The following is a 25,890-nucleotide window of genomic DNA, read 5'->3' as shown; positions in this document are numbered from 1 at the left end:
TTTATTTTTTGCTGCTGTAATAAGTAAATTTCCCCATTGTGGGATGAATAAAGTCTTCTATCTAATCTAATCTAATCTAATCTAATGTTTCTTAAATTTAACTTGTGTTGAGCAAAATGTCTACATAAGAAAACTAGTGTGGAAATCATAATAATGCTCTACAATTTGATCTTGAACATAGGTAGTCTTTATAGGCTACATTTTTTTTATATGATGAGACTGACACCCTGGAAATGAAAGGCCAGCTGGAAGAGGGGAGTGTAGGCGGATAAATTGTAGGTGTGGTCAATACACAAAAACAGAAAACTATTGTAGTTGTGTGAGTTGTTCTATTTTTTGTTCTTTGTTTTAGAGGTGTTTAAGCCCTTTGATTCACGATAGCCCAGAACATTGACCCAGCAGCTCTTTGCAGTGCAGTCTAATGTGAATTTAAAATCTGACTAAGATGTATTGCCAAGTACGTTTTCAATTAAAATTAATTTGTCTTGGTGTTTGGTGCATACATAACACATGCAAATAAAATAAATAAATGAATAACAAGTGGTGCAACATATATTTAGATTGATGGTTTTAAATAACCTGCTGATGTTCATCATCCAGGCCAGCAGGTGTCGCTGGAGGGGACATCGTCCGGAAAAACCGCACTTCATCACCAGGAAGAGGAGGGCCGAGGGAAACGACGGTAGAGAAATTGTTGTGGATTGTCCACACAAGTGTTGAGAGTTTCTTTTGATATTCAGATAGTGCAGCGAGTTGCGAACCAACAATCACCCGAGGTGCATTTATAGGAGGATTTAGCCTTGTCGTGCACACGTTAGAGATGTCGGTCGTGCCTCCCAATCGCTCGTCCACCGGCTGGCCGCGCGGTGGTGCCGTTCAGTTTGGGAACAAATACATGAGCGGGCCTGCTAAACCGCTCACACTGGAGAGGACCATCAACCTGTGAGTTCCCGTGGACCAGTAACAATGCAGCTGATATCAGATTCTAAATGTTAAGATAACGACCCACGGCAAAAATCTGTCTTAGAGCTCAATTAGCTAACGTTGTTCTTTGTTGATGCACACCGGTGAGAGCCGGGAGATGCTGACCCTTCCAGAAACAACAGTGTGTTTCACATAAAACATCTGTGGCCTCGTATTGGTCTTGGATGTGGTTGTGAGTTCAAATCAAATATAAATGATAATAATCCACACTTTCAGTTTTTCAAATGGGATTAGATGTTTCCTTGTCTATAATATCAAATGAAATATATTTGGCTTCTGGGCTGATGGTCGGACAAAACAGGCGATTTAAATACAAATTTAATTTTTTTTAAATATATTTACATCACACATTACACATAGACTCCTTGGACTCTGAGAAATCGTGATGAACAATCTCTTCATCCAAAAAAGTAACAGATGGTTTATTAAATAATGAAAAAAAATGTTTGTTGCAGTCCTAGATTAAAAGTGTATTACTATAGTACACACACACACATATATATATATATATATATATATATATATATATATATATATATATATGTCTTACAGCTTTTCTTTTTTATAACACACAGGTAGGAACCACACTAATGATCTCTGTCCATGCTTAATGACTTTTTATGTGTGCAATTGTACTTCAGATACCCTCTAACCAATTACACATTCGGCACCAAGGAGCCTCTGTATGAGAAGGACAGCTCCGTGGCTGCCCGGTTCCAGCGGATGCGGGAAGAGTTTGATAAAATGGGAATGCGAAGGACAGTGGAGGGGGTTCTAATTGTCCATGAACACAGGCTGCCTCATGTGCTACTGCTGCAACTGGGCACCACTTTCTTCAAACTGTGAGTAGTTGATGTTGAAAGGTTCCTATATAAAGCAGAAACTGTTGTTTACTTAAACAGTTGCCTGACAGTTTGCTTCTGTCCTGCAGGCCCGGGGGAGAGTTGAGTCCTGGAGAAGATGAGGTGGAGGGTCTGAAACGTCTAATGACTGAGGTAGCTAAAATCACAGCACAGTTACAGCTTGTTTTTGCTGTGGTTATTGTGGAGTTTACGTATATTAACTTTTGTTTTGATGTTAGATCCTCGGAAGGCAAGACGGCGTGAAACAGGACTGGGTGATTGACGACTGTATCGGTAACTGGTGGCGCCCCAACTTTGAGCCTCCACAGGTTAGTACACATATATGACATAAAGTTTTGAGGAGTTAATTAACTGAAGGAACATTTTTAATAGATAATGTTGTTTATAGGATTTAAATTGTTAACAGTGTATCATTAACAGATCAGTACTGAAAGGTTTTTAGCAGCCCCTGAATCTGTCGTCCCTACGTGTTTTGAGATTTGTAAATGATTTTGAGACTTAAACATACTTTCATACTTTGCACTCTGAATCCCAGACTGAATTCTCTGTTTGATCTGATGTAAACTGATCTAAAGTTGTTTGTCTTGCAGTATCCGTATATTCCAGCTCACATCACCAAACCCAAGGAGCATAAGAAGCTATTCTTGGTTCAGTTGCAGGAAAAAGGTCAGTATATCAAAACATGTCTTGTAAAATTGTTGGATTCCAGCACTATTTAGAAGTAAAGAATAAATGGTAGACGGAGGTATAAATAAAAAGAGAGAACACTCATGTAAAAAGTTCCATAGTATCATTGCTTCTTGTTTGGAAACCTGTGATTCATGTTTCCACAGCGCTGTTTGCTGTCCCCAAGAACTATAAACTGGTGGCAGCCCATTGTTTGAACTGTATGACAACGCTCCTGGATATGGACCAATCATTTCCAGTCTACCACAGCTATTGAGCAGGTATTGTTTATGTCATTGTGTAAGCAGCGGAAATTGAACTGAAACACCTGTTTTTTTTTTCTTTCTGTTGACTGTCACTGGCTAAATTAAAAATTGAAGGGCTGGAATCAAATATCATTACATGTATTGTCTGTAATAAGGATCTGTTATGTTCAATTGCTGACAAAACCTGTATCTGTAACTTTTCTAACTGTAACATAATAAACATTTTATCAACACCTGTTAACACAGTGAAACCACAATGAATATAGAGACGATTCAAGAGCGTTTTCAGATAGTATCCATCCTTCTGAAGTGTCTGAGAACAACACTGAAGACTGCACCACAGCTTATTTATACTAGCCAAGAGGCAAAATGAGACGTATACCTGTACACAAAGTATTTGCAGATAAAGATTGTACTTAAAATGAACAAGCATGCAAAGCAGTGTGCAGGAGTTTGTCACTTTAATTCAAGCTGATCAGCCCTCTGATGCAACAGTCACACATTCAGGTGTGCAGGGATTTTGTTGTTGTTGTATTTGACTTCAAATTTGCTCAAATGGTTTATTACAAAGAGATAAATCAATATCGCCATTGATGGTGCTCAAGTAACTCCTCAGAGCAGGAAATGACACCAGCAAGACTCCTGCATGAACTCTAAAACTGAAAGGTGCCCTGTGGAGTTTTCCTGTATGTTTACCTTAAGTGGTACTCACAAAAACTCATTGTGTATCCTTGAGATCAAACAAATGTGATGAATGCATATCCTTCGTCATAAAACGTTTGCAAAGCAAGGTCATTTTAAAATCTGGTATTGTTTACTTGCAAGCAGTTGTCTTCTTGTCTGCTTTTGATGGCACATAGTTATGGCCCACTCAAAAACATAACCGCTTAAAAACTCCAGAGGTTTCCTTTTAATAGAAAAAAATTAAAACTATTTTTTTTAAAAGACACAAAACAACTGCAGTGCCCTTATTGTGAAAATCATCACTTAAAATTATAATAACAATATAATAATTATCTTTTTATAGGTTCAACTTCATTTACAACTAACTTGAGTGAACAGAAGTACGTCTCGCTGTCTCTGTGAGTGCAGTCCTGTGTGAGTGAAGATGAGAGACAATGTGGAGAAAAAAAATACTTTTCATCTTTTAGCTCAACTTTCACAAAGGAAAAGCTTGTCATGTCAGGTATATTGACAGTTCACAGGGGTGTTTATATTGTTAGAAGAAGAAAATTAAAATGTCATGCGTCTTTTTTTTTTTCTTATCTTGAGAAACTGCTAGTTTGTGTAGTACTCAAGTCCTGTCTATTCCAGTGTGTTTAGAATCTGCTTTTATGTCCTCTGAGGAGGCTAATGTTGGATTAAACAAACTACATCATTGAGTTTTCCTGTTTTAACCTGTAACAATGCTGTGCTCATTTTTTCTTTTTAATAAAACAGTCTTTTGAGTATGTTTTTATACAATTTGAAGAGCAAGTGAGTGGTTATTGTTTCTGTTTACCTGTCACTAAATTCCAGACTGAGATGAAGCCACTACTGTTTTAAATTGCTCAACAGTTACAAAACAATCAAACGCTGCTGTTTTATATGTTCAGTCATTTGGTGGGTAGTTGTACACTTGCCAAAAGAAAGTCAGTGATCTTGTCCCAATCCGATATATACACGGGGATCAACTATCCAGCGTATACACATCAAGGGATTGTGAAAAGCAAAATATTTTAGCATGAGTCACTACTGGAGCTCATGAGGCTGAAATAAGAAAAGTGAGTGTGGTACAGAAAAACTGGTCACTTTCAGTGTGTAACTTGACTGATTTTGCCTTGAAGTTGACCTGTTAGGCAGTCAAGTACCACCCCAATAAGCTTAATCACTTGTTCACGTCTAGGGTTAAAGTTAGATATGTGCTGTGTGACAACCAGGTAATTCTAAGATAGTTTGAGTACATTCACATTGAAGAAATGATAGTGATAGTGTGCATATTTCATGCATTAATTCACTCAGTCCACTACCACAATACAATTTACATTTCATATTTAAGTTGAGAGAATTTAATTTTTTGCCCACTTTTGAATGTATCCTGCGTGATATAATATTAATTTATCCATTCTCTAAAGCGCTTATCCTGTTCAGGGTCTTCCTAGCACACACAGAGAAGTCAACTCAAATGAAAACAAGTCATCGTAATCATGCCTAATAGAACATTGTTTTTAAATTTTGTTTTGAACTTTGAATCTGCAATGCTGCAGGCTTTGATTATGCACAGTACAGTTTAGACCGGAGTGGTTTGGTTGTCTTGCAGCAAAGTGAAATAACTGACTGAATTGAACACAATAAACAATAAAAAGTTTAAAGGTTCAACAATGCAGTTGTTAAAGTGGTGATCTCTGAAGTATTTCATATATAATATATTTTAGAAAAGTGCATTTCATTTTTGAATGCTACCAAGCTAGATTCCACACAAGAATATTCTCACATTTAAACATGACACAAGTAATAGAATTTTTCATGAGAACCAGAATTCTCCAAAAAGCTATCCAAATCTAACGTTTTCTGTTGTAAAAGGTGCAAACATATAAGTATTAGAAGTAAAGAGAACAGGTAACACAATATTAGCCTACGCCAAATGAATAGAATGTCTGGTCTCTTTCACTACATCTGTGTTGGAAAAACATTTTCCTAAACAATACTGTAAGTGTCAAAGATAAGGAGAGTTATATATTTGATAGTTTTTCTGACCTGGTTGCTTGGGAAATCAACAATATTTAGACTTAGACTTAGACTTCTCTTTATTAATCCTTTAGGGATGACTCCCGCGAGGAAATTGAAAGTTCCACCAGCAGTTTTAGCAAGGAAAAAAAAAAAAAAAGATAAAAAAGACAGTACAAAAAAAAAATATATATATATATATATTTAATGCTTCATCCCTTCATCCATCTTAAAGCTAAAACTTATTTTTTTGTTATAATAAACATTAAACAATGTATTTTCTGGTCAGTCTGCCAACTCTGCTTGTACGCAGTCTCACTCAAGGAAGATATCATAGGCGGAAATGGACCACGTTCTATTACGTCGTTTTCCCGCGACGCAGGGGCCATTTCACCCACCACCACCATGCGTCAGTAGTGTGCTGCTATGTGTGAATGTTGTCAAAACTGTTCATAATTTGTGGGATTTACTGGTTTCATACACCAAATCGTTAAATATATATATTAAAAAGCTATAATGGCGTCCAAGCGACAACCGGATGAGAGTGTGAAAACAGACAAGAAGAAGAAGAAGAAGAAGAAGGCGACATGTGAAGAAACAGCTGAACTTTGTTCAGTTGTGGAAGACGAGCTGGTGACGAATATTGTGAAGGAGGCGTGGAGCCAAAGGAGTTCCTGCAGACAGGGTTAGTGAAGCAGAAAAATAAAAAGACTTTTCTAAAGTAACGGTAAGTTACAGACTCGTATAGTTAACTGACCGTCAGTCAGAAATTGGGACAAAGCTCTGCTACATGAACCACCCGGTGCTACAGTGTTTGTGTGGCCTGGGTTTGTCTGCGCGTGTTGCGTTTTGACACATTGTAACGTAGCTAAATCACAAATACACTCACCTAAAGAAATATTAGGAACACCTGTTCAATTTCTCATTAATTTAATTATCTAATCAACCAATCACATGGCAGTTGCTTCAATGCATTTAGGGGTGTGATCCTGGTCAAGACAATCTCCTGAACTCCAAACTGAATGTCAGAATGGGAAAGAAAGGGGATTTAAGCATTTTGAGCGTGGCATGGTTGTTGGTGCCAGACGGGCCAGTCTGAGTATTTCACAATCTGCTCAGTTACTGGGATTTTTACGCACAACCATTTCTAGGGTTTACAAAGAATGGTGTGAAAAGGGAAAACATCCAGTATGTGGCAGTCCTGTGGGCGAAAATACCTTGTTGATGCTAGAGGTCAGAGGAGAATGGGCCGACTGATCCAAGCTGATAGAAGAGCAACTTTGACTTAAATAACCACTCGTTACAACCGAGGTATGCAGCAAAGCATTTGTGAAGCCACAACACGCACAACCTTGAGGCGGACAAGCTACAACAGCAGAAGACCCCACCGGGTACCACTCATCTCCACTACAAATAGGAAAAAGAGGCTACAATTTGCAAGAGCTCACAAAAATTGGACAGTTGAAGACTGGAAAAATGTTGCCTGGTCTGATGAGTCTCGATTTCTGTTGAGACATTCAGATTGTAGAATCAGAATTTGGCGTAAACAGAATGAGAAGATGGATCCATCATGCCTTGTTACCACTGTGCAGGCTGGTGGTGGTGGTGTAATGGTGTGGGGGAGGTTTTCTTGGCACACTTTAGGCCCCTTAGTGCCAATTTGGGCATGGTTTAAATGCCACGGCCTGCCTGAGCATTGTTTCTGACCATGTCCATCCCTTTATGGCCACCATGTACCCATCCTCTGATGGCTACTTCCAGCAGGATAATGCACCATCACAAAGCTCGAATCATTTAAAATTTGTTTCTTGAACATGACAATGAGTTCACTGTACTAAAATGGCCCCCACAGTCACCTGATCTCAACCCAATAGAGCATCGTTGGGATGTGGTGAAACGGGAGCTTCGTGCCCTGGATGTGCATCCCACAAATCTCCATCAACTGCAAGATGCTATCCTATCAATATGGGCCAACATTTCTAAAGAATGCTTTCAGCAACTTGTTGAATAATGCCACGTAGAATTAAGGCAGTTCTGAAGGCAAAAGGTGGTCAAACACAGTATTAGTATGGTGTTCCTAATAATCCTTAAGGTGAGTGTATAACAGCAAAGCAAATATACGTGAGACAGATGGGCCAGTTATGCACCCGGCAAAGAAACCCGGCTGGTTAAACTAATGAAACGTCCCCAGCTGGTCATTAGTTGACCAGGTTTTAGTTTGTTTTTGGGTGTGTTTTGGTGCTTTTAGTTTAGCCTTTTACAACAACTTCATCCAGCTTGACAATCGGGAAAGTGCCATGTCCACCTTGGACCACCACAAATACTAACCAGTAACTTTCGTAGTGACAGTTGGTCGGTTCGGTTGCTTTGCTCTTTTGGTATTTTATCCTTCTTTCATTGGTTTAAATTTGATTATATTTTCCTTACAATGGGGATGATATGGATAAAAACCCTCTTACTGTAAATGCAGGAAAAAATAATTTCAGAAAAAAATGACATATTGTTTGTGCATAAGATAACCAGACAGGAGGAATTTGCAGCTTTTATCTGATACCTCCAGAGGCTATTAATGGCAAAATCTCTGATGGTAGACACATTTATAGTATCATGGTATGAATTGTCCTATTGCCCATTCAAAGCTTCTAATATGTCTAAAGACTGGAGTGGAATTGTTTTCCCCATTTTTTTTTTTCTTCAATTTACTTGCCCCACTTAAATTAATATGTATATAACTTTTGTGTCACTCCAGTAAAAAGTGTGTTGACCAGGTCCAAATAATATTTCACTTCTGTTGTTAAGATTCTGTTTCTCATTAGTCTTGTTACGTTTATGTTTTGAGGCTGTAGCTGCGCTGAGATACTGTTTGTGTAGTAGAGCCTTTGCAAAAGGAGAAGTGAGTTACTTGTCATCATCTCAGCTAGACACATTGTCTTTTGTTATTTATGTGCAGGGGATCTGGAGTTGGACTGCCACCCTTTCCCTCACTGCATCATCAAGAACTTCCTCGGCAGCGAGACCTTCGTGGAGAACCTTCAGAGAGAACTGCTGGAGCTCAACTTCCACGAGAAGTCAAATGATCTGTACAAATTTAAACAGGTGTCTATCGAACTGACCTCATTGATTTATTCCTGTTAGGTTGTTGTCTTATTATCTTCACGTTGTTGTTGTTCCCACACAGTCAGATGACTTGAGGAAGAGAACAGATCCCCATATCGCAGGACTGAGGTAAAAAATAATTAGTATTCTTGTGTTGTTTACTGTCCATAGTCAGTGTATTACCCAGTAGATGGCGGTTGGCACGCCCGTAGTGTGGTGGAGCAGGCAGGATTACTGGAAATGGAAGCAAAGCAATGTCCTGCTGTGGCTGGGGCCACACAGCAAAACATATTTTAATCACCTAAAAATACATTTTTTGCAATATGTTTACTGCTTTACCTTGCTGTCAGACATCGCTTTTCATATTGAAAAGTCAACTGGGCAAATTATGCATTTGTCATCATAAATTCAGCAGCGCAGGAAGTACAAGGCTGAAATGCTGAAGTTGGCCCAGTGGTAGTGAGGCATGTTGGGGTTTATTTATCAGCTCCACCAGGTGGAGCCAGAGATCACATCTGCCTACTAATGAGTACATTTCCTTCATTTAGTGCTGTTGATTCTGTTAGCATTAACAAGTGGCATGGTGTACAGTGAACACAATGGAAAATGGGCTCAGCTGCAGCTGCTCACAGGGGATCCTTGTTAAGCAGAAGGACTGTTTGTTATTCAGTCTGGTGGTTCCAGTGCTGAACTTTGCAGTGAGCACAAGGGTAGTGCACTATATGTTATTACAGCTGTGTAAATGTTGGGGATTTCAAAAAATGACTAGCAACAAAGATATCTTTGTAGAATTATGGGGCAGTAGAAGCTGCCAAACCTGCCAAGAGGGTCAGTGTTTGAAACGAGTCCAAGGAAAAAATAAGATCTCAGTGTATGAATCAAGATGGTATCAGCTGGGTGTCAAGTCTGAATCCAAGACAACACCTCTGAGACTCAAACAATACCGGGTAGCAAAGAAATAATAAGCAATCCTTTCCTTTTATTTTGAAATAAAGTGCCGTTGCATTACAATTATGACAAGCTGTTATTACAGTGAGAGACTACAACATGTAATTTCTTCTAATACATTTTATTATAGTATATTATATATATAATATATATATATATATATATATATATATATATATATATATATATTATATATATATATTTGGTACACCTACTAAGGAAATGCAGCCCTGAGGAATAAACACCATAATTGAATACACAACAACGGCCTCTCTTGTGATCATCTATTATTTATGTCACAACAAAATGTCATGGTAGGATTGAGCAGCTGAACAATCTGTCTATGTGGCGAGGCTTTCAAAATGTCTCATTAAATACAAGGTTAAAGGTTCAGCCACATTGTCAATACAAAACAGGATTGCACCATAAAATGTAAATGTATACTGTACATACACAATTCCCTGTGTCACTGTTTTCAGGGCAGCACTGTTTGGGCGTTTCCGCTCCTGGCTCGGGGAAGTGTTGGGGGTTGAACTGGAGCCCACAGTGGATATTTCTTGTGCAAAATATGAATACACAGGTGAGCTTGTTTTTGAAATCATGCAGGATGGTCTGTTTTATTTTTAGGCGGTTTGGTCAGATTTTTGAGGAGTTGACGTGAAGGTTCCTTTTTTCTGTATGTAATGTTCTCTCTTCCTGTATTAGATGTTCTTTTGTGTCATGATGATGAATTGGAGGGGAGGCGCGTTGCTTTCATTCTGTATCTCGTTCCTCCGTGGCAGATCAGCGATGGGGGAACCCTCGATCTTTACACAACAGACAGTGAGTGCCTTACTCTGTGTGTATTTCTGTGCTTTCAGATAATAGAAGTGTATAAGTGTATAATTTCCAACTTTGTCATCAGGTCATTTCCATCCGCAGAGTATAGTGAAGTCGCTCATACCCTCTTTGAACACACTCGTCCTCTTTGAAGTTTCTTCAGTCTCCTTTCACCAAGTAAGAATAACCGTTCCTAACTGTTTTTCATCACGGTTTCATCAAAAAAGCAGTCCATCTATTGTAGATCCAAAACATGTGTCGTGTTTATCCAGGTGTCAGAGGTTTTGACACGGGACAAGTGTCGTCTGTCTCTGAGCGGCTGGTTTCATGGACCGTCTTTGGAGCGTCCTCCTCGCCCCATAGAGCCCCCCGTCCCACGGAGCCCCCACTTACCAAGAGATGTGAGTTTGGTCAAACGTGCACGCTAACTTTTTGTAGAAATAATTTAAGGAAATACACTCAGTTGCTTTCTCGCCTTTCTTTCTTTAGATGAGAAGATCAATATCTTGTGTTTGGCAAATATGAAGCTATAGCTGGTTAGCTTAGCGTAGCATAATGACCTGAAACGGGGAGATAGCTAGTCTAGTTCTGTCCAAAGGTAACAGAATCCACCTTACACCCTAAATCTCTCTAATAACAACACAGTAACACGTTACATCAAGTTTGTCTTAAGCAGGTTTTAGATTTACGTCTATTCACGGACTATTTTCTGGCTGTGAGCAGCGACTTTCTGAATACGATCAAAGCTGTGTCTCCTGGCTCCAACTTTATATTTAAAAGGCAGACGGTGGTATCAATCTTCTCATTGGACTCTCGGCAAGAAATTAAACAAGTGTATTTCCCAAAATGTCAAAACCTTTCCTTTAACAGAAAGACTACTGACATGTTTTTTGTGTTCATGTCAGGAAACGTTGCTGCTGGAGTGGGTCAATCCAGTGTACCTGGACATCTCCTACCAAGAGCAGATTCAGGAGGAGTTTGAGGACAGCTCTGAAATTCAGCTCAAAGATTTTCTGAAGGTAACTTCTAACTCATTTTGTTCTGCCTCGTATGTGTCCCCTTGTTTCTTTCAGCTGAATGTGTGTCTGTCCTCAGGAGGAGAAGTTCAGGGAGGTGAGGGAAGCACTGCAACTCACTCAGATTCAGTGGACAAGGAGAGGTCCGCCTAATAAGAGGTAGAGCATGTTTCATAGATCATTTAAGAGCATATTCTAAGACTGTGGTTACAGGTGCTGTATTTGTGTCTATTTAGATGCTATGAAGCGGCCTCTCTGGATACGCTGCCTCAGTGTGTGAGTGCATGTTTGGAGCTGCTTCGTTCAGAGGCTTTCTTCCTGCTTCTCTCTAACTTTACCGGCCTTCGATTGCACTACCTGTGTCCTGCTGATGATGACGATGTCAATAAAGACGAGGAGAAAGAGGACGTACTTGACAGAAAGGCCACGGGGTCTTTAACCGAATCTCCATCAGCAAATACGAGCAGAGAGAAAGGTGCGTATGTCAGTTTGAGTGGGTTTCTTCAGCTTCGAGTCTTTACAGCTGTTTCTGTGTGTGTTTTTTTTTTTAAACCTTTGTTTGCCTTAGAGCCGAGCACACCCGTCTGTTGTGGTGAACTGCGTCGATGGTCTCATGGCAGCTACACTCTGCTGCATGATACAGAAGCAGCGCGGGCAGAGTATGCTCTGGACCTTGTTTTACCTTTTTGCGGTGTGGGTGAGTCCACACACATGCACGCATACAGGAAGGACTAATCAGTCAATCCTGGGACCCTTACAAATCTTTCTTTTACAGACTGGCAGTCAGAGTTTGGTGGCTTCACATGTTATGTTGCTAATGAAGAAGATGAGGAGGTGAGTGTTGATTACAATATGAAGTGTAATTGAACATGTATGGACAATACTTTTTATCACTGCTTTGGTCTCTTCCTCATCACAGCTCCTGACAGTGTATCCAGAGGATAATTCCCTCGCTCTTGTCTACAGAGACAAAGAAACCCTCAAATTTGTCAAACATGTCAACCACAAAAGCTCCTCTGGTTCTGTTAAGAGTTCTACCTACGGAGCTTTTTATGACTTTTCTTTTGTGTACTATGAATAAATATTTTAAATAAATTCCCAGTCCCCTAAAAGTCTGCTAGCTACTTTTAGTGCATCTTCATTTCATGAAAATTACATATTAAAGATTTTGGTTGAATTGGCACTGCTGCTGTTATTGCAGTTGACTTCAACCAAGTGTGTGAGAAGATAAGTTGAGCGTAGATGGGATTAGACAGTTTGGTCCCACTTCAGTAAATATGGGTACAAATGTTTTGTGTATGTGGATCCTTTTTAATTGTAATATGGGTATGGGCTGGGAAATTATTTTTACTTATGCTTTTGACACAGTGGTGAAACCAATATAATGAAACAGGTACACAAACTTAATTTTTATTTCAGCCAGATTGGGTCAAAAATGTTTTGTGAATCTTCTCATTACCATTTTTTCCATTAAAAATATACATGTTTTTTCATCATACATCTTTGAACAGTATTATACTTACAGATTTTGGCAAAACCTACATGGCAAATTTATTTATTTGTAATTCTATAAAGTTTGAGAAGGCAATTGTCTCCAGTTGTATCCATGCTTAGGTGTAGGAACTAGGGCTGTATCTAATCATTTCCCTCCTAGATAAATCCCTTACTTGATTATATGAAGAAAGAAAATTGTACAAATGTTTGTCTTCAAAGTGCTTGTCTATCTGACTCAAAGATATTTACTTTATAATGATATACAACAGGAGGGAAAACGAACAGTCCTCACACATGACAAGCTTGAACTTCATTTGATTGTAAGTTGCTGATTAACTTTACTAGGGTGACCTTATTTTCATTTCCAAAAAAGAGGACACTCGGCCGGCCTCGAAACACAAATTCCGACAGCCTTCTCAGAGGTTAATGAACATGCTTTATTATGCCTCAATGGTATAAAAATAACTTAAATAAAATATATGACAACCCGTAACAAAAGACCTAGTCTGCGTCAGCTTCAACTAAATATCTTTTAAAACCTTTTCAATGTAATAAGGTTTTTCGGTGTCCATGTGAGCTTTGAGATCTCCAGCACCTTTTTATCAGACACTGAAACAAATGTGCTAGCCTTGCACATGGTGCACTCCGCCTCCCACTTGTCCCGACCAGGACGGTACATGGAAAGTTTTTTTTGCAGTTCAGTTATGAAGCTGCACGAACGATTCGCATTTTGTGTGCAACGCTGCTCCGCTGTCTGATCTGTTCCTTGTATGTGCGCGTCGCATAGCCGCCCACAAGGCAGCCTCTCGGGAACAACGTCACGCAACAAAGTACCGTAGTATTGTGTGAAAAGCGCCTGTCAATTTAAGTACACGCTTGTAATGGTCCCATGAAAAACGGTGAAAACTGGACATTGTCATGAATTTATAACCCCACCCCCGACGTCCCGGACAGTACGTAAAAAGTGGACATGTCCTGGCAAAAAAGGACGTTTGGTCACCATATCTTTACCCATTTCATCACCAGTGGCTAAAATTAGTTGGCTTCATAGAAGGCTTTGCATTGTTAAGGGGTCTTTTAGCAGATTACAACTGTTACCAAGAATAAATGCATTACAGAAACACAAGGCTTAACATGGGATAGAGAGACTCTACCTAGCCGTTAAAATTGACAGCATAGTGTGCCATGATGTACAGTACCACTGATTATCACTTGACCAAAGTGAAGTCGCCCTCAGACCCTTCCTTGATTTCCTATTAAACTAATTATTTTAACTCGAGTTTTACTCCTTAAATGAACGTTTACTAATTTCAGTCGAAAGGATTAATAACAGGGAAATGTTCACTTAAAGATATGTTAGACATTCTTTAACTGTCTATGGACATTCCGCCATTAAAAAAGCACTTCCTTGCTGCCTGTCATGAATTTTCTCACCCGGCGTCATGTTGATTTCCACCAATCAGGGAGTTCTTTGATTCTTGTTCAGCCAATGGGAGGCCAGGAAGTTATTACCGTGTCAGTGGGTGTGATCCCGCAGAAGGAAGCGTTACAGAACAATATATCAAGGTTTTAAGGTAAGTTTGTACCGACTTTAACAAAGAGTTATTACAGTAAGTCTAAAGATGATGAGTTATAAAACATTTCCGCCTGGCCCTGTGTCTTTCAGCGGTATAGTGTGGTAGGTATTGTGTCAACTCTACGTGAAGTTCACCATCACGAAATGAGCTCTCACAACAACCCACCGAGCTCCTTTTATGTCTTTATCGTTTTAACAAAACTTCTTGCCATTATAAAAAAACAGACGGTTTATGTCTCAGGTTGGTTGAATCAAGCTGTAACGTTACTGCTGCTGTAAAATTCTTGGTAAAAAGATTCACACCTGTGGCAGCAGGTAACTAGCAAACTTCACGTACTTGTAACTGTAACGGATAATCTCGTTACGTTACCTGCGCGCTTGGTTATCCTAGCAACCTGCTGTTCAAACCTTGGCTTAGCTAACGTTTTGGCAAAAACAGTTATCACCTTGACTAGTTAATGTTAGACATTTTCTTACAATCTAGCTTTATTTTTACTATAACAAATCGTATCTTTAGAAATACTGTAAAATATATTTCAGCATTTGGATTGGTTTAGGAAACCATACAGTTTCATGCTCTCCAAAACATGAGTGCTTTTACAAGAGCTACCATCCTTCAAAGGAAAAGTTTACATGCTATTTAAGTCTGTCTCAAAACTATACTTACATGGCCATGTATGTTGAAAGCATTACTAGCACTGTAATTGTTTCTCTGTCCATACTGGTTGTAAAAAAAAAAAAAATTAGCTGTCCTCGTTCAGTACAGCACTAAAGTTGAAGCCAATTTGGGTTCATCTTAGCAAAGAAACATGTCTGTGCAAAATTCAAAGGGAATTTCAAACAAATACTATAACAGTACTGTGGAAAACACATTCTTGATTTGTCAAACAGACTGCTGGAGCCTTGTATTAGCTTCACATGAATGTTTGAATTATTTATTGCAAAGAGTGCAAGGTTTGTCCCTCATCCCTCACAAGCTGGAGCCCCCACATTTTATCCACTTTGTTTTTTTGTTTATCATTTTGTTGTTATATGAATAATTGGCTAATTATTTTAGCACCCTGATCACCTGTCTAAGTAATATAGGTTCCTTGTTGTAATTCATTGTTGTCACTTACCTTGTCTGTTGATTTACAAAAGGGACAGTTCTGTCCAGTTGGTCCAATCCCGCTGTAATTCTTAGAATTGCTTTAAAGAACGCATCTCTTTGTGGCCAGCATGGATAGCAGGAATGATTACTCCAACCAATAATAATAATCTATGTATATATACCCTGTGAGTATTGTTTGAAGACAGATTTGAAAAATGTTATAGGCTATACTTTAAGTCCCGCAGATGTTTAGACTTTTTCTACCCGATTAGACCTCATCTCAAAACTGTGGACATCACTCTCGCACTCTCCTGTAACTTCAGGGTACAACAACCTTACCCCTCTATCATAGTAGTACATAGTGACATCCTGTATTTCCCAGAATAGCTTTATCCAACTTTAACCTGATTCCTATGTCTATGACCTGCAAGTGTTCACATTACAGGACAACCCAGGACATTCATATGATAACAGAGTTGGTTTTATCTCACAAAAACTGTGCGTGGACATTATAACAATATAACATAATGCTGGATGTCCCTCATTTTCTGCCGGATGTCCCTCACCTTTGACTTTCTTTGCGTTGGTATTCTAAACTGTGGTCGATTTGGGATACCTACTCAGAGCTTGTACCAACAATCAATTATCTTTATCTTTTTTTTTTTTGAGTAAAATTCTCATCTCACTCCACAGCCATTTTAATTCCAGAGCTTGCCTCCCTAGGTGCACATGTTCCACCAAAACAAGTTTTGTCCCGAGGCCATTTGGCAATGTACCTGCACTGGTGCTTAGCGCCGCCCAAGACGATTGTGATTGGTTCAAAGAAATGCCAATAAACCAGAGTATGTTTTTCTCCTATCCCGGAATGATGTGTGGACTAGCCAGACCCTCCTCCGCGGCACTGTGGAGGTAGGTCTGGCAATGTGAGGCTAGGTCTATGTAAACCATTTATTAGTGCTGAAAGTCAATTTTACGTCTGTGTTTTTTATTAGTTGATTCTTTGATTGACAAAAAACAAGTGATAATACGATATATTTATAATTTAAGGAATGTATCAATCAAAGTGCCAAATTTGCTTTTAAAATGTGAGAACCTTTTTCCTTTCTCTGTTTCATATCATTGTAAATGGATCGTTTTGGGTATTTCAGACCGGTCGTCAGACAAAACAAGCAATTTGAACATTTGGTCTGGTGAAGGGCATTTTACACAATTTCATAGACTAAACAATTCACCAAAAGATAATACCAGATAACAGTCCCACAGGTCCGTTAAGGTTACATATGGAGTTACAAAGCACTATAGACAACAACACAAAACCGACAGAAACAAGCATTGTCTCACATCGTCACAAAAAGGTAAAATTACTAGTCTGTGGAAGCACATCTTTGTGTGAATTCAATATTTATTTCACCTAAATGTCAGATGAGCTCTCCAGGGAATACTAGAGGTGGCCTTTTGGCAGCAAATGCTAAATGACATATTTTAAGCTGATGATGATCACTTAATCCTTATACAGCTGTTAAACCTCACAGTAGACTTCCAGAGTACCGGTAGATAGGATAGCACATAATTACATACTGGCTAAGTTGTGGAGATTCTTGTAGCCCCAGTAGCCAAGCATACTGCTAGCATGTATTAGTGAAACATGAGGACACACATATAATCCAGCTCAGAGGATGCTCTTTCCATGCAGAGAGCTCTGCATCCTGTGCATGGAGACGACACCAGCAGTGAGCTAACGGGCTCCAGTGGTTCATTCAGAATACAGGAGTTAGGGACTGGACTGGGGGAGGGGAAGACTGAGATTAAACATGTTTTATGTAATGAGGGTTTCAAAAGGAAGCTGGGGTAAAAAAAAAAAAGTGGAATGAGGCCACAACAACCAGGGACCACTAGGACAGAAGTGGGTTTAACTCCAGAAGGAAACCAATTCCTAGCTGTCGCATCCAGTTACATTTAGATATGTTGTATGATTTATATCCCTCTTCGCGTTGATTGGGAATGGTGTCATCGGCCAATGAAAGGAAACGAATATGGAGCATTTCATCACATTTGAAGTTCAGAATCTGGTGGACAGTTCAGAGAAATGGTTGTGTAACTGAGACAATAGCAACTCTTTTTGTCACCACCTTTCAATTCAAGTATTTGAATTGCTATTTTTTCTCTCAATTTTTATCATTTTGGTGCTAGTGATTCTCCTTTTGGGGGTTGGCTTAAACCTCTTTGGGGGGCGGCAAAAATTCCTCAATGCAGGAAAAACTCCGATCTCCGGTGTTTGCGTATGTTAAAGGCAAAGAGTCTGTGTTACCTTATTTCACAGAAATCTATGCATGTGCCTGTTGTTTCTGACAATTTGATGAACAAAAGTTTCTGTTTTGCTTGAGTAAACTTAACCCCAGTTAACAAAACTGATTAAAAAATAATATTTAAATACTACTGGTAAATCAGCGAGGGAGTCCCCCCCCACAGCCTGACTCTTTGCGGTAAAACTGAGATAAACGCTTCTTTTCAAGTTATCTGCTATTAAAAGTGACTACTTAGTACAAAACCGTAAAATATGAAATGTAATCATGAATATTGTGATTTGCTACCTCCCTAATCCTTTGGTAGTGTTGGCCTTTGTGGGTTTTAGTTTTATTCGGGTCTTATGAAATTATCATTTGAAATGATTGTAGTATTATGTAATAGTAGCCCTTCTCAAAAATCCTTAAAATGAACAAAACAAGCAGTCACTTATTTTCTATTAAAGCAAATTCTATTGATTAATTTACCCCGTTTTATTGAAGAATTGTAAATGGACTAAGCAACAGTCTTACAGATGCGACAAATATACACCGTGAAAAATAAATTCTGGTTCTGGATACCCATCAAACTGAAATAAAAAAAAAGAGACAACTTCACCTATGTATTGTAATTTGAATGGAGACATCCCCGGAGAAAATGGAGGATAATCTAGGCATTTCACGGGGATGGAATGCATCCTGATTTCACTTTAAAGGCTGTGAAACATTCTCCTGCTGATCTGGAAGATGGTAACTTTTTGACCTTTACAACTCCCAATATCACAGCAAGCTATTCGATAACTTGACTTGTATACTTCTCAGGGTCTTTACTTTAAACCTGTTGGAAGTGAAGGGCTCTTTTTTGTCTTCAGGTTTACATAACACTTTGATCAGTTAACACAGATGTTGGGGAGAGCTGTGGACACACAAGATAAGTAAACGTCTTTAGCCCCAGTTAGTGTTGTAATGTACGATTGTTATGAAGCGGAACACACCCAATATAAAGTGGAGATAATCATTTTTTCTCCAGGATATTTTACAGCAACTCAGTACACGGTCTTTGGGTTTTACTCATTGCTCTACATGTTTAGTGTTTTTGTAGACTTGAGTTATTTTCTTCTGCACATCAGACAGAAGATCCTTCAATGTTGTCGGCTCACCATTGAATGAACAAAAATGTGCTGTGTCTCAAATTGTGTTCAGACGATGGCAGACAAGACTGTGGATTGTGGACCGTGGACAGGATGTGCGGTTATGTTTCTGCAGTCACTCTGTCCTGGTGTGAACCTGCTCTCTCTCTACAAAGACCGAGAACAGGGAAAGTTCATCGTTTTTAAAGTCATCAAGCTGACGCTTACAGGTGAGCGATCTAGTAATGATCTGTTAGGCATACCTAGTATACTAATTAAGACAAAAAACACACTCTTCACAACAAATCTGTATTTTCTCAGATGTCACATAAATAACTCAGAAATTCCCGTTGTCAGATTCTGCTGGAGGTCTGGGCGGTTATGAGATACTTAAGGTCCATGACGCTGATCCCTTTCTGGGGGTGGAGGTGAAGTTTGAGGATGTGGCAGCATGTCAGCAGTTCCTTGAGAGCTACAGCTCTGGAGCGGTGCGTCAGTCCCTCTCACAACACGCCTGCCGGCTTCTTGCACTCCCCCAAGAGTTGACAGTGGAAACTCAGCTCAAAGCCAGCACTCACATCCTGGATCTCTATCTGGACAAGTTGGAGCTTTGTCTGCAGCACATCCACCTGTCACAGGTATCCTGGATGTTTTTCTTTGTCTGTTCTTCAGCAATTTAAGATTTAAAATTTTAAGTAGGGCTGCACAATATGAAAAAAATAATCTATTTGCGATTATTTTTGACTGATATTGGGATGGCAATATGATTCACGATATTCATTAATTATTCTCATTTTCATTGATTATTAAAAAAATTAAAATTCAAAGAATGAAAATCCTTTATAGTGTGACTTTTACGAGGATCTGTACAAAACAATGTTTTTTTCTTTAGTCTGTAGGATGCAATTTGTAGGCCGGGACGTCTCTGCAGCATCACAGTACTTCATTCAGAATGGTTTGACTCAAATTTTGCCTCTAACAAAAAATTGGACCCAACCTGCAAGATTGCCCAATAATAAACAGGTCAATTTAGGATTTGATATCTCTGCACAATTTAACATTTCCCCTTAATAGCCTCCATGAGATTGGGAACCAAAGGTTATATACTACATTATTTAAAACAAATTAAATAATTAATTAAAACAACTCCAGCAAGATCTTGAATAACAACATCAAAAGGAAGAAGAACATCTTTGGAAAAACGCTTTGCTTTCTCTTTGTCAAGTTTAATTGACATCTGATGCCACATGTCTGTTTTTTAAAAAATTTCTGTATATTAACTGCAAAAACATAGTAGTATATGGTTAATGCTACATACAATTAATATGTAGTATAGACATAGTCAATGTGAGTGTCTGATCTTTTAATAAAGCTTAGAGAAGCAAAGATCAGCAAAACCATAAACACGTGAGTCCTATGGGTGGCACGATGGACACTTACACATTAGAAAGTAATTGTTCACCTAAATGTTCTCATTCATTTTATTAAGTGACCTTTGTCATTTTGTGTCAGCCGGAGCGCCTGCGTGATGAGGAGATTGATCATCTGGAGCAGCAGCTGCAGACTCAGGCCCTCCGCCCAGCCCCGCAGTCGACCCTTGTCACACAGGAAGAGTCTCCTGTCCCCAGCAACTGCTTCAAATTTCAAAACAAAGTCTTTGGTGAGTCGAGACGACCATTTCTACATTTGACTTTTGTGACGTGTGTCCTTTACAGACTTAGTGCCAGACCTTTGGCCAAAAGAGGTCAAGATAGAGATAAAAATACATTTATATTAGATAAAGATACTTTTTTTCATTTGTTGGTGCTTGGTGCCTTTTATCATTAGTTTCACCAGAAGCACACCCCTTAGTGACATATGGTGGAGAAACCTTGCTGTCAACTTAAACGACTCTACAGTTGTTTTTTGTGTTTTAGGACTTTGCTACAAATTGTGTGCACACTACATTACTTTCAATCATTTTTCAAAGCACACCATTCTTATAAGATAAATTTCCTTTTTTTTTTTATTCATCCAACAACGTGTTAGAGGGAAGTTGAGATAAGAAACTTGCTAGTAATAAAAACTCAATATTGATTTTCTACGATTAATCAATCAACATTTATTTATATAGCACTTTACATCAACCAGCAGGTATCAAGAACCATGAATAAAACAGCATAACATACAATAAAAAGAAAAAAAACAGAAAACTGAACAGAAATTGTCACCAGTAAAGGGAATAACGGCGTTATACATAACGATGTTACTTTTTTCAGTAACGAGTAATCTAATTGATTACTCTTCCCATCTTAATTACGCCATTACTGTTACAGCCGAAACATGCGGTGCGTTACTATAATTGAAGCTGTTCTTTTGATCAGACCAGCTAGATCTCTGAGAGGTAGAAAGACTTTTTTTCTTCCTTGGTTAGTGGGCCGTGACGAGACAAGCCCATAAATGATGATGATTGGCTGAGGTTGAGTAAAAATTCATGGTAGGCCAATCAGAGGTAGAGTTGTAGTTGTGGCCTGTTGAGGGGCAATAAATATCAAAAGTTCCCAAACATCTATGTTGGTATTTGTATCGATCCACTAGACATAATATCTACGTACATGGCATTTGATTGGAGGCTAGTCTCACTTTGTCCCAGAGCAACATTAAAAGAGTTTAGATTTGTGTACAGTTTCTATTAATAATGTATTGTATTAAGTGTCCATTTCATTATAGTATTCAGATTTATCATAAATAATTGAACATGTACATGTAGTTTATGTTCCGTTAAAGAGGGGTGGAGGAGGGGTCACATTGGAGCATTTAATAATGTACTTGAATGTAACGCATAAGTTACTTTCTGAAGTAACTAGTTACTTTTATAACTTGTAACTGAGTATGTAATTTAGTTACTTTTTGAAAGAAGTAACTAGTAACTGTAACTAATTACTTTTAAGTAACTTGCCCAACACAACTACTATGTATTAAAAGTTATTCTAAATATGTTTTGAGTTTGGCTCTAAAGAGAGCTACATCTGTAGTAGCGTGAATGTCGGGGGATAACTTGTTCCAGAGTCTCGGGACTGCGAAAGCCCGGTCACCCCACAATTTATACCTGGACCTTGGGACTTGGGACAATAATGACCTGCTGTGCTCACAAAGGGTTTTAACATCTCGGACAAATACTACGGGCCCAGGCCATTTAAGGCCTCAAAAACAAACATTAAAATTGATTCTAAAACACACCGGGAGCTATGGCCATACATGGTTGTATTGTTTTAAAACCTCTTTCATGTTGGTGTGTCTGTGTCCTTGTTGGAAGCCTCCTCACTGAGATTTAGTGGTCTGCACTCAAGAAGATTTTAATGCAAGAAGCCGACAACTTCATGTTATTTTTTTCACAACATCCCACACTAACAGCATATGAATTCAGTGCCGCTTGTCAGCTGACTCTCTAATCCTACCTTTCATAAATTGATCCTCAGTCGTTGGGAAGAGATTAGTGCCAGCAGATAATGTATTTGAATCGCATTGATTTAGAATTTGTCAACCTCATATTGAACTGTTGAACTAAAATTAACATTAACTGATGAGGCATTACAGTGTCTTGAAAGTTAATTTTAATTTTCTTATTTAGTTAATTAAAGTTTTGATTTGAGTTCATGTAAATATAGATTCAGCTTCCTCAGACACACTACTGTGTCTGGGCATCAGGGACTCCTGTTCCCTCAGTGCCGCTTTCAACAGCCTGAGCTGACCTCATTTCAAGACTCTGAATAATGGAAACTGATTTAATCAAAATCACACATTTTAGAGGGGAATGGGTTCTACATCACATCGCCTGTACCGGTGATCTAAATTACCTTAGAATAAATGTTAATGTGCTTTTCCAGTCTTAACAACTGCACAAAGCGCTTTTACATCTACAGGAAACATTCACCATTCATACACTGTGGCCTGGGCTGCCGTACAAGGTGCCACCTGCTCATCAGATAAACATTCACACACATACACACTCCGATGCGCAGCACCGGGGGCAACTCGGGGTTCAGTGTCTTGCCCAAGGACACTTCAACGATGACTGCAGGGGCGGGGATCGAACACCAACCTTCCGATTGGCAGGCATCCGCTCTACCACTGAGCCACAGCCGCCCCTTAGAATAGATCTTATTGAGTATGTTTCTGAGACTCAAAGTGTATGCACACTGAGTTACCGAGTATGAGTATTCACAGATTTTGAAAGTGACAAAGGTGGTGTAGACAGATTATGAGCGATCATTGTGTTCGAATCAGGGTGCTGTGAGTTAAATGTCTCAGTGCTATTAGGGGGGTGTCACAAACACCAACCTGCATGTGGTCCACTTTCCCTAGCATTGTTCATGGGTCCATACTGTAGTCCTTGATAATGAGTCAGTTTTTCCATGGATTATATTTCCTTTACAAAATGTCCAGCTACTGTTGTGGTCTTGGAGGGTCACATTTCAACCAGCGCCTTGTGATGGTCTTTTTTCATGCAATTATTTTAAATTTTGGATTTTGATTAATTCATTTCAGTCCTAAATACTGGGAATCATGTATCCTAAAGTCTTCTTAATAATCTGAAAAACCCTGTCCCGGAATGTTTGTCTTGTCATACCTGTCCATTTTTTGTAAGTGATGGGCATTGATCTGCCAACACTGTCTTTAGCATTGCTACTGGTTATCCACTTGTTTATTTTTTATATAGGGTGTAATAGAAAAGCAGATTAAATAAATCTAATCTGAATTCCCTCCATCTTTTAAAGCTACTGGAAGTTTGTTCCATTTTACACATGGAATGTAAATCACCCTTCAACAGTTTAATGTTCAGTAATCAATGGTGTGGTAATGACTCAAAGAAAGATACTCAACAACAGTTTCTATTGAAAAAAGTGATTAATAAAACAAATCTTGTTGATTCTATAAGGTTAAGGTGCAAGTCAGTACGTTATTCTTGGAAATATTTACTTTCTACACACAGTTATTCTGTTAACCAAAGTTTATGTAACCACAGTTAAGTTCAGTCTACATTAATGTCTTTTCCTCCATCCTTTACATCTGGCCCATCAGAGGACCGAATGCTGACGGCGACAGATGTCCAGAGCTTTTCTAACGGAGTGGGCCGTCAGTGGAAGCATGTAGGGAGGGCCTTGGGGAAGAGCTGCCGGGCTCTGAAGGGTCCGGCCATAGACAACTTGGCCTACGAGTATGAGAGAGAAGGCCTGTATGAGCAAGCCTATCAGCTGCTCAGCCGCTTCATCCAGGCGGAGGGCAGAGCGGCCAAGCTGAGCCGGCTGGTCAAAGCACTGGAGGACTGCAAACTCACCAGCCTGGCTGAAAACATTCTGGACGTACAGCCACGAGAGTAACTCTGTGTGCTTTCGTTTCGTGTGTACGCATCGTGAAAACTGAGGAGCAGTTGACTCTGTCCTGCCTGCTTTTACAGTATGTTTATTGATTGACTTTCTGTCACTCAAAACCATTTGTGTGTGTGTGTGGTGTGTGTGTGTGTGTGTGTGTGTGTGTGTGTGTGTGTGTGTGTGTGTGTGTGTGTGTGTGTGTGTGTGTGTGTGTGTGTGTGTGTGTGTGTGTGTGTGTGTGTGTGTGTGTGTGTGTGAGAGAGAGAGAGAGAGACGTGTTTCGGACAGGTTGTGTGAACACATGCTAAGAATGGATTCATATCTTGATTTGCTTTTCAATTTTTAGTTTTATTGTTTTCATTTAGAGGAAATTATCTGTCATCACTGTTTAAAAGATTTACTGTCTTGAGTTTATGCACTGTTTGAACCTCTTTGTTTGTGCTTTATAAGTCAATTTACAGATGAAGCCTTCCACAACTGAAGGTTATTGATTTTTTTTTTTTTCTACAAAATGGATGCATAAAGATTAAATGGTTGTAAAAAAAAAAAAAAAAAAAGTGTTTATGTTTGTGTTTGATGCATTAGTGTAATTAAAACTGAAAACATTATTTTGTCAAAATTCCCTCAGGTATAATTTAGTGTTTAATCCTCCCTCCCCACCATCACTCATGTCACGCACACACACGTGCACACACGCTCATATGATTAAACTGTGCTGGTTACTGATGTGTGTATGGTCCTGCATGTGTCGTAGACCTTGTACCGTGTGTGTGTGTGTGTGTGTGTGTGTTGTGTGTGTGTGTGTGTGTGTGTGTGTGTGTGTGTGTGTGTGTGTGTGTGGTGTGTGTGTGTGTGTGCGTTGTTATCACAGCTTGGATGTCGAAAAAAGAAATTTATTTGGAGTCTCTTTAGGTTGAGCTTCTCTGCTGGTTTCCATTCAGGGTCCATTGTAGAAGCCCCCCCCCCCCCCTTTACTCCACTTGACCATCCATCCAGATGTGATGTGTGGATTAGAAGCTTTTATCACACACAAACACATATTACTGCTATATGGTGACAACCCCCAACATACACAGTTTTATAAGTTGTGATAAACACACTACGTTTGCTGTAACCAGGAAACGTATGTCTTCAGTAATATTTATGACATATGGAGAAGAGGAAAGTTGGCTTTGAAACAACATGATCACAATGAAGGGTGATTACTTAAATCTTGTTTGTAAATGTTTGTTTTTTGAATAAAAACAAATATTCATCACAAAAAAGGGTGATTGCTTAAATCCATAGAAAAAAAATAAGAAAATATTTTTTTATTTTAGAGTGTGGTTGTTGGCTAGTCCAGGATTTGAATTCACCGTCACATAGTTTTACTTTAATGTAATGTAATGTAATGTGAGAGTAGCTACTCTCCCACAAATGATTATTCAACTATTTCTGAATATGATATAGGCTAATTTAAAAAAAAAAAAATAGTTTGTCTTTTGTTCTTGAACACAAACACGTCCGTGTTTTAGGCCTGCTTCTGCTTTTAATCGTCAGTGCGATCCTTAACGTTAGCGTAGAACAGGAGAATGTCAGGTTTGGGGCGTTTTAATTTCAATAA

The 25,890-nt window shown here is 39.0% G+C and overlaps 3 protein-coding genes across 5 annotated transcripts; all 3 read left to right on the top strand.

The window, feature by feature from the left end:
• Nucleotides 1-636: 636 nt before the first annotated feature.
• On the top strand, nt 637-4,247 carry nudt21 (nudix hydrolase 21). Of its 2 annotated transcripts, XM_032517864.1 has the most exons (7): nt 637-942; nt 1,626-1,826; nt 1,916-1,979; nt 2,066-2,155; nt 2,438-2,513; nt 2,681-2,794; nt 3,807-4,247. In XM_032517864.1, the coding sequence occupies exons 1-6, from the start codon at nt 821-823 to the stop codon at nt 2,788-2,790; spliced, it is 663 nt and encodes a 220-aa protein (XP_032373755.1). In that variant the 5' UTR covers nt 637-820; the 3' UTR covers nt 2,791-2,794; nt 3,807-4,247. The 2 variants fall into 2 exon arrangements, with proteins under 2 accessions (XP_032373755.1, XP_032373746.1); XM_032517855.1 differs by having other exon boundaries at nt 2,681-4,247.
• A 1,626-nt stretch (nt 4,248-5,873) lies between these two features.
• On the top strand, nt 5,874-12,457 carry ogfod1 (2-oxoglutarate and iron-dependent oxygenase domain containing 1). 2 transcript variants are annotated; one of them, XM_032519045.1, is made up of 13 exons: nt 5,874-6,170; nt 8,436-8,581; nt 8,664-8,710; nt 10,009-10,109; nt 10,235-10,351; nt 10,434-10,525; nt 10,621-10,749; nt 11,254-11,367; nt 11,444-11,523; nt 11,601-11,839; nt 11,933-12,055; nt 12,140-12,198; nt 12,284-12,457. In XM_032519045.1, the coding sequence occupies exons 1-13, from the start codon at nt 6,002-6,004 to the stop codon at nt 12,443-12,445; spliced, it is 1,578 nt and encodes a 525-aa protein (XP_032374936.1). In that variant the 5' UTR covers nt 5,874-6,001; the 3' UTR covers nt 12,446-12,457. The 2 variants fall into 2 exon arrangements, with proteins under 2 accessions (XP_032374936.1, XP_032374927.1); XM_032519036.1 differs by having other exon boundaries at nt 5,875-6,170; nt 11,933-12,061.
• Nucleotides 12,458-14,323: 1,866 nt separating this feature from the next.
• On the top strand, nt 14,324-24,849 carry tradd (tnfrsf1a-associated via death domain). Its single transcript, XM_032512706.1, has 5 exons — nt 14,324-14,432; nt 19,010-19,166; nt 19,294-19,574; nt 20,449-20,596; nt 23,998-24,849. The coding sequence occupies exons 2-5, from the start codon at nt 19,013-19,015 to the stop codon at nt 24,294-24,296; spliced, it is 882 nt and encodes a 293-aa protein (XP_032368597.1). The 5' UTR covers nt 14,324-14,432; nt 19,010-19,012; the 3' UTR covers nt 24,297-24,849.
• The last annotated feature ends 1,041 nt before the right edge of the window (nt 24,850-25,890 follow it).

This window comes from Etheostoma spectabile, chromosome 1 (genome assembly GCF_008692095.1).
Source record: "Etheostoma spectabile isolate EspeVRDwgs_2016 chromosome 1, UIUC_Espe_1.0, whole genome shotgun sequence".
In the NCBI taxonomy this organism is placed as follows: Eukaryota; Metazoa; Chordata; class Actinopteri; order Perciformes; family Percidae; genus Etheostoma; species Etheostoma spectabile.
Note: the sequence above shows the minus strand (reverse complement) of the source record. Positions and strands in the feature narration are given on the sequence as shown.

Coding starts and splice junctions, on each gene's coding strand:
- nudt21 (XM_032517864.1), top strand. CDS start 821: ATGTCGGTCGTGCCTCCCAATCGCTCGTCCACCGGCTGGCCGCGCGGT. Junction 943..1,625: donor CTGGAGAGGACCATCAACCT/GTGAGTTCCCGT, acceptor ATTGTACTTCAG/ATACCCTCTAACCAATTACA. Junction 2,514..2,680: donor GGTTCAGTTGCAGGAAAAAG/GTCAGTATATCA, acceptor ATGTTTCCACAG/CGCTGTTTGCTGTCCCCAAG.
- tradd (XM_032512706.1), top strand. CDS start 19,013: ATGGCAGACAAGACTGTGGATTGTGGACCGTGGACAGGATGTGCGGTT. Junction 19,167..19,293: donor CATCAAGCTGACGCTTACAG/GTGAGCGATCTA, acceptor TCCCGTTGTCAG/ATTCTGCTGGAGGTCTGGGC. Junction 20,597..23,997: donor ATTTCAAAACAAAGTCTTTG/GTGAGTCGAGAC, acceptor CTGGCCCATCAG/AGGACCGAATGCTGACGGCG.
- ogfod1 (XM_032519036.1), top strand. CDS start 6,002: ATGGCGTCCAAGCGACAACCGGATGAGAGTGTGAAAACAGACAAGAAG. Junction 8,711..10,008: donor CCCCATATCGCAGGACTGAG/GTAAAAAATAAT, acceptor CACTGTTTTCAG/GGCAGCACTGTTTGGGCGTT. Junction 10,352..10,433: donor CGATCTTTACACAACAGACA/GTGAGTGCCTTA, acceptor CTTTGTCATCAG/GTCATTTCCATCCGCAGAGT.